The sequence below is a fragment of the Mobula hypostoma genome, chromosome 26, assembly GCF_963921235.1.
Source record: "Mobula hypostoma chromosome 26, sMobHyp1.1, whole genome shotgun sequence".
Classification (NCBI taxonomy): Eukaryota; Metazoa; Chordata; class Chondrichthyes; order Myliobatiformes; family Myliobatidae; genus Mobula; species Mobula hypostoma.
In genome coordinates, this window is record NC_086122.1 from 34,482,229 (window position 1) to 34,504,724 (window position 22,496).

At 44.4% G+C, this 22,496-nt stretch overlaps 1 protein-coding gene across 2 annotated transcripts in view; it reads right to left on the minus strand.

The window, feature by feature from the left end:
• ubxn11 (UBX domain protein 11) overlaps window positions 1-22,496 on the minus strand; it is an 83,316-nt gene that overhangs the window by 14,744 nt on the left and 46,076 nt on the right. For both annotated transcript variants that reach the window (XM_063033589.1, XM_063033588.1), the window contains exons 9-11: window positions 21,803-21,880; window positions 20,108-20,255; window positions 1,006-1,109 (exon numbers count right to left, since the gene is read on the minus strand). In XM_063033589.1, the coding sequence (XP_062889659.1) occupies window positions 1,006-1,109; window positions 20,108-20,255; window positions 21,803-21,880 (330 nt within the window). The remainder of the gene's footprint in view (window positions 1-1,005; window positions 1,110-20,107; window positions 20,256-21,802; window positions 21,881-22,496) is intronic.

Genomic DNA, 22,496 nt, shown 5'->3' on the forward strand with positions numbered 1-22,496 from the left:
AATCAGATAAAGCGTCCTTAAGACAAGAGAATTGGTTGTGGGAACATCTCAATGGATGGGCAAGTGAGTATAGTTATTTTCTTTGTTCAAGAGCCTGATGGTTGAGAGGTAGTAACTGTTCTTGAACCTGGTGGTGCGAGTCCTGGGGCTCTTGTACCTTCTACCTGAAGGCTGCAGCAAGAAAAGAGCATATTCTGGGTGATGAGGACCGCTGGTGATGGACGCTGCTTTCCCTCGACAGTTTTTCATGTCGATATGCTCAGTGGTTGGGAGGGCTTTACCCATGGTGCACCGGGCCAGATTCAGTACCCAATAGCAGGCCGTGATGCAGCCAGTCAATACACTCTCCACTACATATCTATATAACCTACATTAAAATGACTATGCTTCAAAAGCAAGAAATAATTGGCCATAAAGAACTTTGGAACGTCCAGAGCCTACGACGGGGTAGTGTAACACAAAACTGTTGTAGACATACTGCAGGTGCGAGCTAAGACAGTGACTCTGTACAGAATATCCAAACAAGAAGGCATCACAGACTATAACTATCTGCACCTCACTGTATGGGCTCACGATCTCCAGAAAGAGAACGTAGTTCACAGATCGGGCTCAGGAATCCTGGTCTGAGTCTCATAAACTCAATGTCACCGTGGATTATGGAATCCTCTCCTTCATTGCTGCTGAGGGAGGGAATCAACCAAAGAAATATAGGCCATGATTTACCAAACCGCACTACGCTTATCATCTATCTCCTGGCAGCTTGTAATCCTTCCTGTCTCACAACCTTCTTATTCTGGCTTCTGCCCCACTCCTTTCCAGTCCACATGAAGGATCTTGGTCTGGAATGCTGACTGTTTATTCACCGATGCTGCCTAACTTGCTGAGTTCCTCCAACGTTCTGTGTCTGTTAAGTCTGTTTTACGATACTGCACCAATGTCTGCCACCATATTTTACACAAGCTTCCACAGAGCAGCCAAAATAGATTGTCCCCGCCACCCAGTTACCTGCAGCAGAGCTCTGATCTCTCCCTGGATGTCAAACACCTTCCCAGCCCGGATGACGGTTTTGGGTAGTTTATTCAGAAACTGCTCCACTGATAGCTTCTGGCCTACAAAACAAGAGAGACATTTTTTTAATCTGTTTCATAAGCGTACCACTTCACACCACACCTCCCTTTGGGAATTGTTGCAGCCGATGCTGTGTGTGAAACCAGATGTTTATGTATATTACTGTCTCTGGAACACAAGATTTTCACACTGCACGTTCAGTCCTCTGACCATCTCAAACACAAGACCCTCACACTGCACGTTCAGTCCTCTGACCATCCTGAACACAAGACCCTCACACTGCACGTTCAGCACTCTGACCATCTCGAACACAAGACCCTCACACTGCACGATCAGTCCTCTGACCATCTCGAACACAAGACCCTCACACTGCACATTCAGTCCTCAGACCATCCTGAACACAAGACCCTCACACTGCACGTTCAGTCCTCAGACCATCTCAAACACAAGACCCTCACACTGCACGTTCAGTCCTCTGACCATCCTGAACACAAGACCCTCACACTGCACGTTCAGTCCTCTGACCATCTGGAACACAAGACCCTCACACTGCACGTTCAGTCCTCTGACCATCTCAAACACAAGACCCTCACACTGCACATTCAGTCCTCTGACCATCCTGAACACAAGACCCTCACACTGCACGATCAGTCCTCTGACCACCCTGAACACAAGACCCTCACACTGCACGTTCAGTCCTCTATCCATCTCGAACACAAGACCCTCACACTGCACGTTCAGTCCTCAGACCATCCTGAACACAAGACCCTCACACTGCACGATCAGTCCTCTGACCACCCTGAACACAAGACCCTCACACTGCACGTTCAGTCCTCAGACCATCCTGAACACAAGACCCTCACACTGCACATTCAGTCCTCAGACCATCTTGAACACAAGACCCTCACACTGCACGTTCAGTCCTCTGACCATCCTGAACACAAGACCCTCACACTGCACGTTCAGCACTCTGACCATCTCGAACACAAGACCCTCACACTGCACGATCAGTCCTCTGACCATCTCGAACACAAGACCCTCACACTGCACATTCAGTCCTCAGACCATCCTGAACACAAGACCCTCACACTGCACGTTCAGTCCTCTGACCACCCTGAACACAAGACCCTCACACTGCACGTTCAGTCCTCTGACCATCTCGAACACAAGACCCTCACACTGCACGTTCAGTCCTCTATCCATCTCGAACACAAGACCCTCACACTGCACATTCAGTCCTCAGACCATCCTGAACACAAGACCCTCACACTGCACGATCAGTCCTCTGACCACCCTGAACACAAGACCCTCACACTGCACGTTCAGCACTCTGACCATCCTGAACACAAGACCCTCACACTGCACGTTCAGTCCTCTGACCATCTCAAACACAAGACCCTCACACTGCACGTTCAGTCCTCTGACCATCTCAAACACAAGACCCTCACACTGCACATTTAGTCCTCTGACCATCCTGAACACAAGACCCTCACACTGCATGTTCAGTCCTCTGCCCATCTCGAACGCAAGACCCTCATTCTGCAACACACAGCAAATACTGGAGGAACTCAGCAGGCCTGGCAGCATCTATGGAAAAGCATACAGTCAACATTTTGGGCTGAGACCCTTCATCGAGACAGAAAAAAAAAGATGATGTGGTCACAGTAAGAAAGTGGAGGGAGGGGAGGAAGAACCACAAGGTGATAGGTGAAATGGTGGGTTGGGGGTGAAATAACGAGCTGGGAAATTGATTGGTGAAAGAGATACAGAGCTGGAGGAGGGAGAATCCAATAGGAGAGGACAGAAGGCCATGGAAGAAAGGAAAGGGAGAGGAACAGCAGAGGGAGGCGATGGGCAGGTAAGGAGATCAGGTGAGAGTGGGAAATGGGAATGGGGAATGGTGAAGGAGGGTGGGCATTACTGGAGGTTCGAGAAATCGATGTTCATCTCATCAGGTTGGAGGCTACCCAGATGGAATATAAGGTGTTGCTCCTCTAACCTGAGTGTGGCCTCATCGCGACAGTAGAGGAGGCCGTGGACTGACATGTCAGAATGGGAATGGGAAGTGGAATTAAAATGGGGAAGCAGTCTCCAAATCTGTGTTGGGTCTCACCGATATACAGGAGACCACACTGGGAGCACCGGATGCAGTAGATGACCCCAACAGACTCACAGGGGAAGTGTCACCTCGCCTGGAAGAACTGTTTGGGGCCCTGAATGGTAGTGAGGGAGGAGGTATAAGGGCAGGTGTAGCAATTGTTCCAATTGCAAGGATAAGTGCCAGGAGGACGAAGGGAGAAGGGAGTTGCACACGGAGCGTTCAGGGCGGAAAGATGAAAGTGGGGGAGGGGAGCGGAGGGAAAGATGTGCTTGGCGGTGGGATCCTGCTGGAGGCGGTGGAAGTTACGGAGAATTAGGTGCCAGACATGGAGGGTGGTGGGGTGGTAGGTGAGGAACCCTATCCTCAGTGGGGTGGTGGAAGGATGGGGTGAGAGCAGATGTGCATGAAATGGAAGAGATGCAGTTGAGGGCAGAGTTGATGATGGAGGAGGGGAAGCCACTCTCTTTCAAGAAGGAGGACACTTCCTTAGTTCTCGAATGAAACACCTCATCCTGAGAGCAGATGCGGCAGAGACAGAGGAATTGAGAGAAGGAATTGTCCTGTTTTTAGGCAAGGGTTAAATGGGGGGGTTGCTGGGCAGTGCGGCTGGAATCTATTCCATGATTATCTCTAAATAAAATACAATTGAATACTTCCCTTCAGCCATTCTGTTCCTGAACCAACCAGCACAAAAGCCTAATCACTACCTCAGTATAGCAACATCACTTCATTTTTTGTTCTAGTTGCGCTTTTTGTAAAAATGTTGTATAATTTTGTTTAGTTTATATTTGTCTAGTAAATGCTGCTATTTGATGTTATGAGCCTGTGAGGCAGCTGCAAATTTTTCACTGCATCTGTGCACACATGAATCTTCATGTACGGCAGTGAACTGGACTATGACTAAAAATTCATATACAGTCCAGCTGCCTCTGACGGAAGTGTCTAACTCGGGATAGGCAACCTGAAGCACAAATGATTTTCTAGCATGCGTTATTCATTAATTTGAGGCAAAACATAACTAGATGTATTTAAATGGATAATTCCCATATTTCAAGTTTTTTATTGCATTTATCTGGCCCACTGTCCACTCATTAATACACGATCTGGCCCACAGAGGCAAAAAGGTTGCCGACCGCCGGTCTAAGACATGTGAGTGCACCATTCCAAGCCACAAAACATACATGATTTTCTTCCCAATCCAGCAAGCACCACAGCAGACTCAGTGTCTTCAGTTCCAAGTCTAGGACCTTTAATAGTCCCACCCTAACATCCTGGGAAAGACTTTCAATCCCGTTAATTGAGTCCAATTCTAGTTCAGCTACACCATGTCTCCAATGCTCTGGCTGGCTATGGCTGTTATTAGATTATTTCCTTCAGGGAAACTAGATTGAAAGTGACAGGAATTAATCCCATAATTAAACATTATTATAACTCTAATTTAGAGCGAAGTATAGTGAAAGTGGAGGTGACAGCTGTGTGTGAATGAGAGCGGAGTTATGCACAAGGTCGGACTATGTACTGCAGAGGCAGGTAGAATTATTATTATGCCAAGAGAGCAGATTACAAACATGCAGGTTGTGAGTACAGGATATGTATAATTAATTTATTTTATTTAGAGATACAGTGTGGAATAGGCCCTTCCAGCTCTTCAAGCTGCACTGCCCAGCAATCCCCAACAACCCCTGATTTAATCCTAACCCAACTAGGGGACAATTTACAATATTCAATTAATCAGAATCAGGTTTAATATCACCAGTATATGTTGTGAAATGTGTTAACTTTGCGGCAGCGGTACAATGAAATACACAATAGAGAAAAAACTACCTATAGCGAGGTAGTGTTCATGGGTTCAATGTCCATTCAGAAATTGGGTGGCAGAGGGGAAGAAGATGTTCTTGAATCACTGAGTGTGTGCCTTCAGGCTCCTGTGCTTCCTTCCTGATGGTAGCAATGAGCAGGGGACAAGTCCTGGGTGATGGGGGTCCTTAATGATGGACGCCACCTTTTTGATGCATTACTCCTTGAAGGTGTCCTGGATACTACAGAGTCTAGAGCCCATGATGGAGCTGACTAACTTTTCCACTTTCTGCAGCTTATTTTGATCCTGTGCTGTAGTTACCCATTCCACCACCACCCCCCCCCCCCATATCAGATGGCGATGCAGCCAGTTAGAATGCTCTCCATGGTATATCTGTAGAAATCTGCAAGTGTTTTAGGTGATATACCAAATATCCTCAAACCCCTAAAGAAATATAGCCCATTGTCATGGCTTTTTTGTAGCTGCATCGATATCTTGGGCCCAGGTTAGTTACTCAGAAATATTGACACCCAGGAAATTGATATTGCTCACTCTTTCCACTTCTGATCCCTCTACGAGGACTGATAAGTGTTCCCTTGTCTTACCCTTTCTGAAGTCCATAATCAGTTCATTGATTTTACCGACGTTCATTCCAGGCTTTTGCTGTGGCACCAAATGTGCTGGTATATCTCGCTCCTGTACGTCCTCTCATCACCATCTGAGATCCTGCCAACAATGGTTCTATCATCAGCAATTATAGAGATGGCAGTTGAGCCTTGCCCAACCACACAGTCATGGTTTAGAGAGAGTAGAGCAGAGGGCTAAGCACACATCCCTGAGGTGCACCAGTGTTGATTGTCAACAAGGTGGAGATTTTATTTCTAATCCGCACTGATTGTGGTCTTCCAATTAGGAAGTCGAAGATGCAGTTGCAGAAGGAGGTACAGAGGCTCAGTTTTTGTAGATTTTCGATCAGATCCGTAGGAATGATGGTGTTAAATGCTGAGCTGCAGTCAAGTAAGAGTATCCTGACATAAGCCAATGAGATTGCATCCACCATAGATCTAATTTGGCATTAGGTAAATTGCAGTGGGTCTGCGTCCTTGCTGAGGAAGGAGTTGATTCTAGCCATAACCAACCTCTCAAAGCACTTCATTCCCTAAGGTGTGAGTGCTATTGGACGATAGTCGTTGAGGCAGCTCAACTTACTCTTCATGGGCACTGATATAATTGTTGCACTTTTGAAGCGCTAGGAACTTCTGACTGTAGCAATGAGAGATTGAAAATGTCTTTGAACACCCCAGTCAGTTAGTTGGCACAGGTTTTCAGAGCCTTGCCAGGTACACCATCAGGGCCTGTTGAGTTACGAGGACTCACCCTATCGAAAGACAGTCTAACAGTCTGAGGTGGGAGGATGGCTGAAATGTCCCGCAGCAGATAAGATGGATGACACTTGATTGTGAGGTGTTCTGGGTCTGGTGAAAAGGACTGGGACAGCACCACTACATTTGTACGCCACGAGGAGTTGACCTTGCAGCATGGTCCACCTCCTCTGTCTTTGAAAGACTCAGCAGACCTATCTTAGTGGTGTACTGTCAACCCATCCATCTGAATGTCTGCGTTTGGTCAGTGGGAGTAAGCTGGAGGACCTGGAGAAAGTCCACGCATTCCACGGGGAGATCGTACAAACTCCTTACAGAGGATGCCGGGATTGAACTCTGAGGACCGAGCTGTGAAGCTGTAAAGCATTTTGTTCGTTTCTTTGTGCCGGGAGGGGGGGATTTGGGGGTCGATGTGCCTGTTCTGTTTTGTTTTTTTTTGTGCGGGAGGAGTGATTTGGGGTTGACATGCCTGTTCTATTTTGTTATTTTTGTGCAGGGAAGGGAATTTGGCGATCGATGTGCCTGTTCCATTTTTTTTTGTGCAGGGACGGAGATTTCAGGGTTGATGTGCCTGTTCCGGTTTTTTTTTTGTGCAGGGAGGGGGATTTGGAGGTCAATGTGAAGGTTCCACGTTGTTCATCTTTTTGTTTTGGAAGGGGGGATTTGGGGGTTGAGGATCGTGCTGCCTTTCTTTTCTCTTTTAGTTTTATGGCCACCTGGAGAAGAAGAATTTCAGGTTGTATACTTTGATAATAAATGAATTTTGAACACGCAAGGTAATGGTGTGACTCCATCACCACCATACCTGTTCTCAGAATGAGATACTCTATTCCCGAATGTCTGAGATGTCCTTCTTCAAAGAAAGGTGTTCCCCTTGCTCTACCATTGATGCTGGCCTGACCTGCATTCCTCTACCTCTTGGTCATCCACCCTCACTGCACCTTCCCGCTGCCCTAACAGGGATAGAGTTCCCCTTGTCCTAACCTACCACCCATGAGCCTCTGCATCCAGCGTATCATGCTCCGAAACGTCCACCATCTTCAGTGGGATCCAAAAACTAAATGCATCTTCCTTCCCCACTCCCCCACTCTCCATTTTCTGTGGGGATCGTTTTCAGTATGTCCCCCTTCTCCATTCGTCCCTCCCCACTGATCTCACTCTTGGCAATCCCTGTACTACACCTGCCTCATCACCTCCTCCCTCACCACCATTCAGGGCGCCGACCAGTCCTTCCAGATGAGGCAACATTTCTTCAGCTGGTCTGTCGTGGTTATCTACTGTATCCGGTGCCTCTCTATGCTGGTGAGACCCGATGTACATTGGGAGATCACTTTGTCAAGCACCTTTGCTCCATCTGTCGCAGCAGGCAGAATTTTCTAGCGGCCACCCATTTTAATTCTGCTTCTCATTCCAATTCTGACACATTGGTCCATGGCCTCTTCTGCTGCCACAATGACACCACACTCAGGTTGGGGAGCAGCACCTCATTTTCCATCTGGGTAGCCTCCACCCCTACACCATGAACATTGATTTCCCTAACTTCTGATAGCTTCTTCCACCTCCCCTTTCTCCCTTCTTCCATTCCCCATTCCGGCTTCCCTCTCACCCCTTCTCTTCTCATCTGGCTATCACCTCCCTCCTTTTCTCCCATGATCCACTCTCCTCTCCTATCAGATCCCTTTTTCTTCTGCCCTTTACCTTTTCCACCTTCCATTTTATCGATTCTTCCCTCCTCTCCCACTTACTCACCCACATTCCCCCTCACCTGGCTTCACCTATCACCTGCCAGCTTGTACTTCATTGCCTCCCCCCTCCTTTGTGTTCTGGCTTCTTCCCCCATACCTTCTAATCCTGATAAAGGACCTTAGCCTGAAATGATGACTGTTTCACATTGACAGGTTCACAATACACCACCAAGATAGGACTGCTGAGTCTTTTAAAGCCAAAGGTGAGGGTGTTTGCTTCATGATCAGTTCCTTGTGGTGTACAAACACGGCAGTGCTGTCCCAGTTCTGTTCACCAGACCTGGAACACCTGCAATAAAGTGCCGTCCATTTTACCTGCTGCAGGAGACTTCAGAGATCATTTTGGTGGTGGTGTACATGCCAACTCAGGTCAATATCAAACAGGCTCTAGATGATCTGAGCAATGTGATCAACAGGCATGAAACAGCACACCCTGTTGCCCTCTCCATCGTCGTGGGGGATTTTAACGAGGCCAGCTCGAAGATATTTCTAAATAATTATTACTTGAATTATTACATGCCACAGCTGTAACTGACTTTATTAAAACCTGTGTGGGTGAGTATGTGCCTATGAGAACATATAATGTATACTCAAATCAAAAGCTGTGGATGATCCAGGAGGTTTGTAAGCCACTGACAGCTAGATCTGTGGCATTTAAGACTGGTGACCTAGGTCTGTACGAGAAAACCAGGTATGACCTGCGGAGAGCTATGTCACGAGCCAAGAAACAGTTCCGGGAGAGGTTGGAAACGACATCGATGCACACCAACCCTGGCAGAGTTTGCAGGCCATTACTTCCTACAAAGCAAAACCCAACATCATGAACGGCAGCGACGCTTCACTCCAAGATAGCTCAACACCTTTTTCGCTTGCTTTGAAAGGGAGAATAAAACTACATCTAGGAGCATCACTGTAGCACCAGTGACCCTACGATCTCTGTCTCTCAGGAGGGTGAACCTTCGCAAGATGGCAGACTCTAATGGAGTACCTGGTAAGGGTCTGAAAACTTGTGCCAACTAACCGATGGGAGTGTTCACAGACGTTTTCAATCTCACACTGCTACAGTTAGAATTTCCCATCTGCTTCAAAAGGACAGTTACATCAGTGCCCAAGAAGAGCCAGGTGAGCTGCCTTAATGACTATCGTCTAGTAGCACACACACCTACAGTGATGAAGTGCTTTGATAGCTTTATTATGGCTAGAATGAAATCCTGCCTCAGCAAGGACCTGGACCCACTGCAATTTGCCTATTACCACAATAGGTCTTACTGGCTCTCCATGTGGTCTTGGATTACCTGGACAATACAATTACCTATGGCAGGATGCTGTTTATTGACTACAGCTCAGCGTTTAACACCTTCATTCCCACAGCCCTGATCGAAAAGCTATAGAACCTGGGCCTCTGTATCTCCCTCTGCAGCTGAATCCTCAACTTCTTAACTGGAAGACCACTATCTGTGTGGATTGGAAATAGCATCTCCACCTTGCTGACAATCAACACTGGCACAACTCAGGGATGTGTGCTTAGCCTGCGGTTCTGCTCTCTCTACACCTATGACTATGTGGCTAACCAGAGCTCAAGTACCATTGATAAGTTTGCTGATGATGGAATCATTGTTGGTTGAATCTCAGATGGTGATGAGAGGGCGTACAGGAGTGAGATACACCAGATAGTGGAGTGGTTTTGCAGCAACAACCTGGCACTCAATGTCAGTCAGATCTAAGAGCTGATTGTGGACTTCAGGAAGGGTAAGATGAAGGAACATGAACCAATTCTCAAAGAAGGATCAGAGGTGGAAAGAGTGAGCAATTTCAAGTTCCTGGCTGTTAATAACTTTGAGGACCTAACCTGGTTCCAACATATCAATGCAGCGATAAAGAAGGCAAGACAGCAGCTATATCTCATTAAGAGTCTGAGGAGATTTGGAATGTCACCTAAAACTCTTGAAAATTTCTACAGTTGTACCATGGAGAACATTCTGACAGGCTGCATCACTGTCTGGTATGGAGGTAGTGGGGAGTGTTACTACAGCACAGGATTGTAGTAAGCTGCGGAAAGTTGTAAAATTAGTCAGCTCCATCATGGGTATCTTCAAGGAGGGATGCCTCAAAAAGGCAGCGTCCATCATTAAGGACCCCCATCACCCAGGACACGCCCTCTTCTCATTGTTACCATCAGGAAGGAGGTACAGAAGCCTGAAGTTGCATATTCAATGAGTCAGGAACAGCCTCTTCCCCTCTGCCATCCAATTTCTGAATGGACAGTGAATCCACTACCTCACTATGTTTTTATTTCTGTTTTTGCACTACTTATTTAACTATTTATTTTCCAACACGATTTAATGTTCCTGCAGCAATTTTGGACCAGTGTAAAAGGGGAATGAATACTCATGGACACCACATGGTGACGATGGGACATTCTGCAACCAATCATTTGACAGCTTCACATGCATGATGGCCAATGTTGTAGCAAAGTCATGTCCTGAACAGATGGCTTCCTGTGAAACAACTGTTTCCTGCATGTTCAGCATGTCTGGTATTTTGTGTTTTTACTTCAGAATTCTGTCCCTTTTGTTTGCTAGGCAAAACCACCTTTAGACAATCCTGCTCAGTTAAAAACGTGTGTGCTCATTGACTTAAACTAGATCTCGCACTCTCATTGGCTCTTCTCAACCTTGTTTTTGAGTAAGTCAAGTAAACAGGATAGATCTTACACAGAACATAACAGCACATTACAAGCCCTTTGACCCACAATCTACTAAAATCAAGCTAACCCCTCCCTCCTGCATTGCCCTCCATTTTTATCATCCATGTGTTTATCTAAGAATTTCATAAACGCCACAAATGTTCTTCTAGCCAAATATCCTTTATTGATGGTTAACTTCACCAGCTAACAACAGTGCTGTTATAACATTCTGCAATCTGTAGGCACAGCACTCTATTGTATATAAAACAAAAATCCAATAAATTGGGTCAATTTTAATCTACTACTTTTCTCATTCACTCAACCACAACAGCACAGTATAAACGAGACTCGGCAGTTCAACAAGATACTGATTAACCTGATGTGGCTGCTACTACATTCACATGTAACACATCTCAATCTTGTAATGAACAGTAACTTTAACTCCACACATTGACCATGAATATAGCTGGCATTTCTAAACATAACTCACAAATTTCAACAATGTCCAATACATTATTCAATCTTTGCAATTACATATAAATACCATGCATCATAAATTCCGTAGCTTGAATTTAGCTAGCCTTTCTTTGAGGTTTCCTATCTTCTTGTCATAGTTTTATATCATACCTCTTTCATTAGTTCCTGTACACTCATGACTGCGTAGCCGGATTCTGCTCGACCTCCTTCTACAAGTTTGAAGATGATACCATGTAGTCTCAGGACTCACAGCACCAGATTCAGGAACAGCTATTACCCCTCAACCTTCAGGCTCTTGAATCAAAGGCCATAACTTCACTTGCCCCATCATTGAACCTATGGACTCACTTTCAAGGACTCTTTTTCTCATGTTCTCAATATTTATTGCTTATTTATTATTCTTTCTTTCTTTTTTGTATTTGTGCAGTTTGTTGTCTTTTGCACCCTGGATGAGCACCCAAGTTAGTGCGGTCTTCCACTGATTCTATAATGGATTTAGTGAGTATGCCTGCAAGAAAATGAATGGTGACATACATGTATATTGATAATAAATTTACTTTGAGCTTTGTTATGGGCCATGTCTCAAATAACGATGACTCAGAGTGCAAGGAGGAGCTAGAGATCTCAATGACACAGTGTCATGACAACAGCATTTCCCTCAATATCAACAAAAGTGTTAGTCAGTGTCTCTAGAAAGGGGTGGAGGGGGCACTTAATGTGTCCCTCTCTATATCAATGATGATGAGATTGATATGGTTGAGAGCTTCAAATTCCTAGGTGTGAACAGAACCAGAAGCCCATCCTAATCCATCCACGTAGACATCATGGCCAAGAAAGCTCACTAATGCCTCTACTTCCTCAGGAGATAAAGAAATTCAGCATGTCCCCTTTGAATCTTGCCAGTATTTTATTGATTGATAGTACAGAAGGCATTCTGTCCAAATGCATAATGGTTTGGTATGGGAAATGATTTGCACATGACCACAAGAAACTTTGGAGAGTTGTGGACACAGCTCAGCACATCAGTGGAACCAGGCTCCTCTCTGTGGACTGTGTCAATACTTCTTGCAGCCTCTACAAAGCAACCAGCATAATCAAAGACTCCACCCACCCAGGCATTCTCTCTTCTCCCCTCTCCTGCTGGGCAGAAGATAGGAAAACTGAAAGTACGTACCACCAGACTCAAGGACAGCTTCTATCCCACTGTTGTCAGACTCTAGAAAGGACTTCATACAATAAGATGGACTCTTAGCCTCACAATCTACTTCATGATGATTTTGCACTTTATCATTCTCCTGCATTGCACTTTTTCAGTAGCTTTTACCCTCTATTGCATTGTGGTTTTATCTTATTCGGGCTTGATGCACTGTGTAATAATCTGATCTGTAGAAACAGTATGGTTCCTTATAGCTGGGGCTGGTAATGGGGACAAGCTCCCACTACCTATTAAATGCTTCCAATGGCGTGCGTCTCAAACAGCCACTAACATCCAAGTCCCGTTCCTAGTCCTCACATGTGGCTTAGCTACTGTTTCTACTGACAGGAGGAGGGGCAAAGGCGAGGTACTGGTCCCTTAAAACCAGTCGCTTTGGGTAGATGCGGCTTGTTGGCTGTGGCTGGCGGCTCGTCTAGGAGAACGAAAACAGTCATCCAATTTCTAAGCTTTCTTTTTCTGAGAAAATGTGGGATTTGTTTCTCATGCCTGAGAGCCCAAGAAGTGCACGTGCCTTCAAGTAGTCTCTCTTCAAACTCGATTCCATAACAGTGCTGGTACGTCACTGCTCGTACTAACACTTCTGTTAGAATGCTCCCATTTGATCGTCTGTACACCAAGTGCCCGTACACCATCTGATTGTAAAACAAAATCTGAACATCGTATATTTCACTCAGTACATATTCGGCCAGAATTTCATTCTGGTCCACATTTGCACACATCAAATGCATATGTGAGAATTAGATGCTTGATTTTCTCAATATCTTTGAAGATGGCTAGCATTTTGTGCATATCCAGTTCTCCTATTATTTATAATATTTCCAATTCTTTTCACATTGGACTTTTGGTCTGTTTTATTCTTTTCTGGGACCTGGTAATATAATTTGCTCTCAGGAAAACCTCCACCCAAAAGTACAAACCTCTTACACTTTTTGAGTTCATTGCCTGGTGACATTGCTGCACTTTGTACAGAACACTCCTCCACTGGTGCTCATGTTTATTATTGTTTTACTACTTCCTCTGTGCAGTGTCTCCACTAATACAATATCACTAGTTTCACTTCCTCCCACATTTTACAAATCATGGACACCTGCATAGGGCCCAGCTACATCTGTCTTTTTGTTGGTTACATGGAACAGTCCTTGTTCAAAACTTACTCTATCACTCCGTAAGGAAAAAGTTAAAAGTGAATCGTCCTTGGCATATACTAAAATAGAATGAAAGTCTGTAAGACAAAATGGTGTTAGCTTGGAGCAGGATTATTTTGAGAACCAGTCCACAGCAATGTTTTGAGAAAGTTAAGGGAGTACAAATCTCCAGCCATAACAGAGGAAACTGGTGAAAAACATGTTTTTCTGGGAAAGTCGAGGTCATTGTGCAGGTGCAGATACCAAATGCATGGAAAAGTACCAGTGTAAGTGGTCTTGGAGGGTATAAGAGGAACATCTTCTTGATGCAAGGAGAGAGTTTTGTCCCAGGCTAAGGCACAGCGGGTGACTTGTGCCGAGACAGGGAACAGTACATTGAGAGAGCCAGAGTATGTCGAGTCAGAGTTAGACTTAGAGAGGGAGAGAGGGGGCTGCTGCATGAAAATCTGTAGGCATTCGGCTGATCAGCTCATTCAGAGGGTGATAAGTTTTATTTTGATTTCTCTACTGCTACTACGGTAGAGATTTGTTTTTTCTTTCTGTATTGCATTTGTACTAGTTCTAATAAAGAGTTTTCTTGTGGCCTTGAACATGTGTTTTGGAATACATACGAGAATACCCTGAGCATAACATATACTGAATTTTAAAATAATTTTCTTTACCACACTCGTCCCCAGGGCCAGATTTAGTGGGGCCAGGGCCCCTGGGCTGGAGGCCCTGTTGGGCCCCTGCCAATGCCGTAAAATGCTGCTGTACCAAGCAAAAAAAGGCAAGAACAAGAGCAAAGGTCGTACTGGTCTAGATATCAAAGCTGTGGACCAAGACATTGGTTTAGTACAATACGTAGGCTATAAACTTACAGGCCTTAAGAGGCAGGACAGAAAGTAATGCAGATTCTTAGTTTGAAGGACAGCATCTAAAGCACTCAAAAATTGACCTAGGCTTAGTTGGCTTAGTAAAGTTATGAGGGAGACGAAGCATGATGTACCCAATCTTAAATCTTTATTTAGCTATTGCTGCATTATTTCTCAAACAAATAAAGCATTTTTATCTAGGTATTTTTCTCAACCGTGTGTTCTGAGAAAGTGAAATGGAAATGAGAGACAAAAAGGCCAAGAAAGATGGCACTATGGCAAACTAGGAAACTTGACGATACTCCAACAATCTTTCTGAAAAATGAGATCTAGCACATACTAACCTACTGCTGTGCTGTGTGGCTTGCAGAGTAATGACCACTTATTACTTACTAGGTTTGTAAACAGTCAACTATTAGCCTATTACCATGAAAACAGGAACAGCACTGACACACAAGCCTAGATATTTACAAAGTCAGATGCTTGTTTTTCAAAATTAAAGCCTAGTTCTTCTGGATTTCTTCACAGCAAAGTCCTTGATCAGATCACTAAAATCCAGTTTCCGAACAAGATCACTTTCAAGTGACATCAGAGTAAGATGACTCAGCCTGTCCTGTCCCATTGTGGATCTGAGCCTATGTAGTTGCCGTTATCAGGCCTGCCAAATATGGCACTGGAGCCTCGGATAGCCAGTCCCCTCTCGACCAAAAACCTCACAACCACCAACACTCTTCTCAATACGTCGGTCCAGTAGACACCCTCTGACTTGAACTGGTTTTGCAGTTCTGTCTATTCTTCCACTGTCAGACGCTAGCGTAGTGTAGGTCAGTATCGTTTTCCTGTGGTGTTCGCTATTTTCACGCTCTCCTATGTGCTCAGTGGCATGTTTCCAGTTGCTAAAGCCAGTTTCAAAGATGGACTAACAGCTACCATCACTGAAAATGCGGTATGCAAAACAAAACACACAGCCGGTGGAAGAGGAATATAAGAGCCATTGCCTTGATATGTACTCACCATTTACGAGCCTGCGTTTGAAGTGAAATTTGGAGAAAAAACATCTCTGCTGTTTGTATACTCATTCCAAAGCTTTGATATCCACATCCTTATTCCAACAGGAATCAGGTACTTTCTTAGCCCAGTATGCTCGGACTGAATCATCTAACGTTTCCTTTCCCCAGCGAGCAGGATCAGTGCTGTAAGGATTCTCAGTAGCGGTAACGTTAACATTAATGGTGGCCTCTATGGTCGGGAATCCAAAGTCATGCTGTTTGCTTCTCAACGTTAGCTGCTGACTGTGGCAAGGACGGTGATCCTGTGCTAACGCTGGTGCTAGCGCTAGCTGTTGAACAAGTCTCCATTTGTCCACCGGTCCCAGACTGTGACAAGAGTGATGGTACTGCCGCACCATCGAGAACAGGTTTAAAAAAATTCTGTCGATTTCATTGTCTTTTTTAATGCTTCTTTCTCACGGTCCTCTTTTCCTTGTTTCTTTTTTCTTTTCTGTGCTCCACTCCCGTATTTTTTTTTTGTCTGCCATGATGATAGCAACCTATTTTGGGCCCCTCTGCAGCTCTGGCCCCCAGGCTGCAGCCCAGCCTAGCCCTGCCTAAAGTCCGGCCCTGCTCGTCCCCAACTATTTCTCTTACTGCATTAGTGCTCCTGCCTGCAGTCATGTAAAAATGCTTCTTTCCCAGAACTCACCAACAAGCACCAGTTTGTCAGGAGACAAACTGTTCATTATCTACCATACATCTGATTGGCAGTGACAGGGAGCATCCATAAGACCCTTTCTGCGTGGCTGGAGACTCAGTGCCATCGCACACTGCCCTCCAAGACTGCTGTAATGAAGATGAGATTATTGTCCATCTTTCTGTGGACTGTGCACTTGCAAAGAAAAGGATGAAAAGACCCTTGTCAAGGGTTATCCCAAGCAGCTGTGCAAGAGGACACTGATCCATAGGCTATTCCTAGTGATGCATGTGGAGAGGAATACTGCTGGAAGATCATTATCTTGGTGAAAGTCAGACTGTGGTCTACCCAAAACCTGTTTCTCAATGAGAAGTTCTGTACCCTAGGCTGCGAGAATTGACACAAAGGATTCAGTGAAGATTGGTGCAGACAACACAAATAAGAAAGGACTGCATCGTAAGGTCCAGCTACACAGGACACTGTGAGGTGGGCCTTGTGTAACAGAGCTGTAAACGCTTGAAGAAATATTGTTCAAAGAAGCCACATGAGTGACATTGATGCTTTATAAATGGAAAGTGTGAACTCAATGACACTGCAAATATGTTAGACCACACTCCAAAAGATACAGGAGCAGAATTAGCCCACTTGACCCATCAAGTCTGCCATCATGGCTGCTCCATTTCCCTCTCAAATCCATTTTCCTGCCTTCTCCCTGTATCCTTTCACACCCTGACTAATCAAGAACCTATCAACCTCCACCTTAAGTGCACACAGTGACCTGGCTTTCATTTCCGCCCGTGGCAACAAATTCCACAGATTCACCACTCTCTGGCTAAAGAAATTTCTCCTCATCTCTGTTCTAAATGGATGTCCTTCTATTTGGATGCGGTGCCCTCGACATCCTTTCCATAACCACTCTATTGAGGCCTTTCAACATTCGATAAGTTTCAATGAGATTCCCCCCCTCCTTATTTTTCTAAATTCCAGTGAGTACAGGCTTAGAGCTATCAATCACTCCTCATATGGTAATGCTTTCATTCTCGGAATTATTCTTGTGAACTTCCTCTGAACCCTCTCCAATGTCAGCACATCCTTTCTCAAATAAGGGGCCCAAAACAGCTCGCAGTACTCCAAGTGAGACCTCACCAGTGCCTTATGAAGCCTCAGCATTACATTCTTGTTTTTATATGTATAGACTGGACGACACTATGAATGTAAAGAAAGCCTTGAACTGTTTTGTACTTCATATAGATTCTTTTATACAGAAGGAGTACACCACCGCACAAACTCAGCCCCCACACATCTGTGGAAGAGTGCATAGTTTCTACATTGACCTCATTAGCCACCTGTGAACGTACACGACTAGAGTGGAAGCAAGTCACGATTAAGCCCAAGGGACTTCCTAAAAGTAATAGCAGGCGAATAGAATGCAACGCTAAGCCAAAGATACTGTACTGATGTTGCCCAACACAAAACCAACAACAGTTAGAGGTACAATCTGTTTCCGTGTCCATCCAAATCTTCTCAAATTCCTTCAAGCCTTCACCCTCCCTATCTCCATAAATTCCCCAAGTCTTAAAATTCTCTCTCATCTTAGTGATCCTTCTGGCTTCTTATACAACTTCATTTCAACCACTCCAGTGATGTTTGCTTGCCTATGGATGAACTCCTAGGTCATTAGTCCATTACCCCTCATTCTCTATGGCTCTCCAGTCCTTTTTCAGTATTCTGTCAAACCTACCTTTGTGAACCAACCTTATGTGGGTATCAAGTTTGATTCGGTTAGGTGCCTGTGAATCCTTTAGGAATTTTCTTTTACTATAAAAGGCATTATTTAAATTAAAATCATTACTATTACTGGAGCTCTTTGGAGAGTCTGACGTAGCAAGTAAGAGCTTTAAATGATCAAAAAATGGGTGAGAAAATAGGAATATGGATTGCACTGTTAGTGAAGTAAATTAAGACAAGAATACTTCTTCCTCATTTCACACCAGGGGCCATTTGTGTGTTAGGGTGAACACAATAAATCCAACACTATAGAAATTATGTGAGTGGGTTTATATTTCTGGAACTAGTTTCTAATTCTATGATGGCTGACATTTGATTTTCTGCCCTATTAATCTAAACCCATGTGCATCAGTCAGAAGTTTGCAAATTTAGATGTTTTTTTCCAGAATTGGCTGATTTAATGGAACTTCTGCCTTTTGTGCTGCAGCTGAAATATTGGATTCATCTAGCTAGAAATGGTACCACAACCCTTAGAGTGACTGTATAAACAAGAACCAATTTAATAAAAATGAAAGTCCCGCACTTTGAAAGACCTCTGACAAATTGGAATGATCTACATTTTATTCATTTAAAAATATTGACTTTACCAGACAAGAAAATTAATGCAGTGTTTATGATGAGGAAATGTGATAAACAGGAATGATAACACTGATCAGGTGGTGTGAGTCACTCAGGGAGAGTGATCAGCCCTGTATAATTGGTAATCAGTAAATAACCAGTCTGCTATTGTTCATTTGTTCCCCAGCTAAAGTTGAATTTCGCCCCAATTTGGTGCATGTTTGGACACTTTGGGAGTTAAGGTGAGAAGTTAGATGGCTAAGGAAAATATACAATAAATATTAGGTATTTTCTAGCTACTTTATGAACAATTGCCTCATGTTTATGTGTCAAAATAGTTAACTGCATAGTTAACCTGCAAGTGTCCATTAAAGATGCAAATGATTGGCACATAAAGCATTGGCTGATTGGCAGAAAACAGAGAGTGGGAATAAAGGGATCCAATTCTGGCTGGCTGCCAGTTACCAGTGGAGTTCCACAGGGGCCAGTGTTGGGACCACTACTTTTTACGATAAATGTCATTGATTTGGACTACGATATTAATGGATTTGTGGCTAAATTTGCCGATGATACAAAGATAGGTGGAGGAGCGGGTAGTGTTGAGGAACCAGAGAGCCTGCAGAGAGACTTAAATAGTTGAGGGGAATGGGCAAAGAGGTGGCAAATGAAATACAATTTTGGAAAGTGTATGGTCATACACTTTGATGGAAGAAATAAACAGGCAGACTATTATTTAGATGGGGAGAGAATTCAAAATGCAGAGATGCAAAGGGACTTGGGAGTCCTTGTGCAAGATATCCTAAAGGTTAACCTCCAGGTTGAGTCAGTTGTGAAGAAGGCGAATGCAATGTTGGCATTCATTTCTAGAGGTATAGAATATAAGAGCAGGGATGTGATGTTGAGGCTCTATAAGGCACTCATGAGACCACACTTGGAGTATTGTGTGCAGTTTTGGGCTCCTTATTTTAGAAAGGATATACTGACATTGGAGATGGTTCAGAGAAGATTCACGAGAATGATTCCAGGAATGAAAAGGTTACCATATGAGAAACGTCTGGCAGCTCTTGGGCTGTATTCCCTGGAGTTCAGGAGAATGAGGGGGGATCTCAGAGAAACATTCTGAATGTTAAAAGGCTTTGACAGATTAGATATGGCAAAGTTACTTCCCATGGTATGGGATTCTAGGACAAGAGGGCACAACTTCGGGATTGAAGGACGTCCATTTAGAACTGAGATGCGGAGAAATTACTTCAGTCAGAGAGTGGTAAATCAGTGGAATTTTTTTGCCACAAGTGACTGTGGAGGCCAAGTCATTGGGTGTATTTAAGGCACAGATATATAAGCTATTGATTAGCTAGGGCATCAAAGGGTTTGGGGTGAAGGCAGGGGAGTGGGGATGACTGGAAGAATTGGATCAGCCCATGATTGAATGGTGGAGCAGACTTAATGGGCTGAATGGTCTACTTCCGCTCCTATATCTTATGATCTATGGTCTTATGATGAACGAAATGCCTGCTAGGGACAAGGTCTGCTGTCTTCCCATGGATAGCATCCAGTGATTAACTGGCTACTGATTTCACAACTGCAATCAACCACTTACCTGAAACTTCACTTGTCTCTGTTACAAATTCAAAATCCTGCTGTTCGGAGCTTTTGTGATCATGATGTCCATCTACTTTCTGTCCTACACCAGGAAACTCCACATATCTTCGCCTGTCCCTGTAGATCTCATCCCGTCTATCAGTCACCTAAAGCCAAGGGCAACTGCAAGTTAACTATGGCTTCAATATAGTTATGACATTAATGACTAGGAGTCTTAGTATCATAAATTACACACTTCAGCAAATACCTACGGCTGCCAATCTTACCTTCTACAGACCCCAAAATTTAATATCTTCCTGATCCCATCATCCCACAACCCCAAAACTATCTTGGATCATTGGTAACTTTCAAAGCTGTTTCTGCCCCTTCAATGGCTATTACTAAGTCAGAATCTGGAGCAGGGGTTCCCAATCTTTCTTTGTGCCATGGATTAACTGAGAGTTCAGGGGACCCCAGGTTGGGAATTCCTGATCTAGGATATCAGCTTATTGAGTCTGCTTCAGAGAATCTCTGAAGTTATTTTCTCACGTCAGTGATCTCAACACCATATTAACATTTGAGAAGAAAATCCTTCTTTTCCTATTCACCTACACAAGAAAGTTAATTTTCTACCCTCCTCAAAAACACGCCACATCCAACCCTACAACCCAATGATGAACACTGATTTTCCAATTTCATGTAACCCACACCCCTATCCAGGGTTCATTTTCCACTCCCACAAGTCTACCAAGGTCCTTTTTTCCTCCTTGTTACCTAGGTTTATTTTCCTCATCCACCCTGTTCCATTAGTCCATCACCAACTTACCTATCCAACTAGGTCTCTTCTCCCTTGGTTCACTTTTCTTATCTCCTCTCCGACCTGGTTTCATCTGCCCATCATCCCTCCCTTATCTCGTTCCACCTATCACTTATTGCACTCCGTCTCTACCTTCCCCCACCAGGTTTCATCTGCCTAATATATTCCCTTATCTGTTTCCACTTATCATCCACCTGCCTCTGTCTCAACACTCACCACTAACTGTCCAGTTTCCAACTGTCCATCTTCTCCCACCCTCATCTATTTCCACCCATCTGCTCCTGTCCCTGCCTCACTCCTCCCTTTCACTTCTATATACTAGCCACTGACTCTCTACATTCTCAGTTCTGATACGAGGTCTTGACCTGAAACGTCAACCTCCACAGAAGCTGTCTGGCCTGCTTTTCCAGGAGCTTTTTTTTTGTTCCAGGTTCAAGCACCTGCAGTCTCTTGTTTTTCCAGTATCCAACCGCGATTAGACATCAGAAATACGTCAAACATTATGACTCAGAATTTCTCCCATTCAAGAGCACAATGGATATAATCTTCACTGTGTATCAGCTCCAAGATATATGCACTGAGTAGCTTCAACTATTTTTGACCTCCCTTAAGGCTTTCAGTTTGTTAATTAAAAAGGAATATATAGCATCCTTCTCTGCAAAAAATGTGTCTGTCTTGCATCTGCTTCAAAACAGCATGCAAACTGTGACCGTAACCAGTGGTTCCACGACAAACTAAATCCCAGAGCAGATTGACATCAAGAAAGGTCAAAGTCGAATTTATTGTCATAAGTACAAATGCAGTTGAAAACATACTTGCAGCAGCACCTCTGGCATATAGCATCAGAATTCAATATTCATCAAGTACACTGGTATCATTGTTTATTTGGGTGTTTACCTTAATTGGAACTCCATTTGGATATCTGCTCTGCAGTTCAGAAGGGAAATACCCATCCATGATGTCCTGCATACATTGCTAAAACCAGGTAGTTGAGAAAATAAGAGACTTGTTAACGTTAAGTTGTCTTGGGAAATTGAGATTAGAAACACAAGACATTCTGTAGATGTTGGAAATCTAGAGTAACACACACAAAATGCAGGAGGAACTCAGCAGGTTAGGCAGCATCGATGGAAACATATGGAACAGTCGAGCACCTCTGCTCCATCCACCAAAAGCAGAATTTCCCGGTGGTCAACCATTTTAATTCCTATCCCCACTCCCATTCCAACATGTTGGTGCATGGCCTCCTCTTCTACTGCAATGAGGGTACACTCAGGGTGGAGAAGCAACACATCTGGTAACTTCCAGCCTGATGGCATGAACATTGACTCTTTTTCTCCCCTCCCCCCTTCCTATTCTTTTATTCCCCACTCTGACTTCCTAACTCTTCATCACTTATCACTCCCCCTGGTGCCCCTCCTTCTGCTCTGTCTCCCATGACCCACTCTCCTCCCCTAGCAGCTTCCTTCTTCTCCAGCCCCTTTACCTTTCCCACCCTCCCACCTTCCAGCCAGCCTCCTTCCCCTCCCTTCCCCCCCCCCACCTTTTTATCCTGTCATCTTCCCCCATCCTTTCCAATCCTGATGAAGGG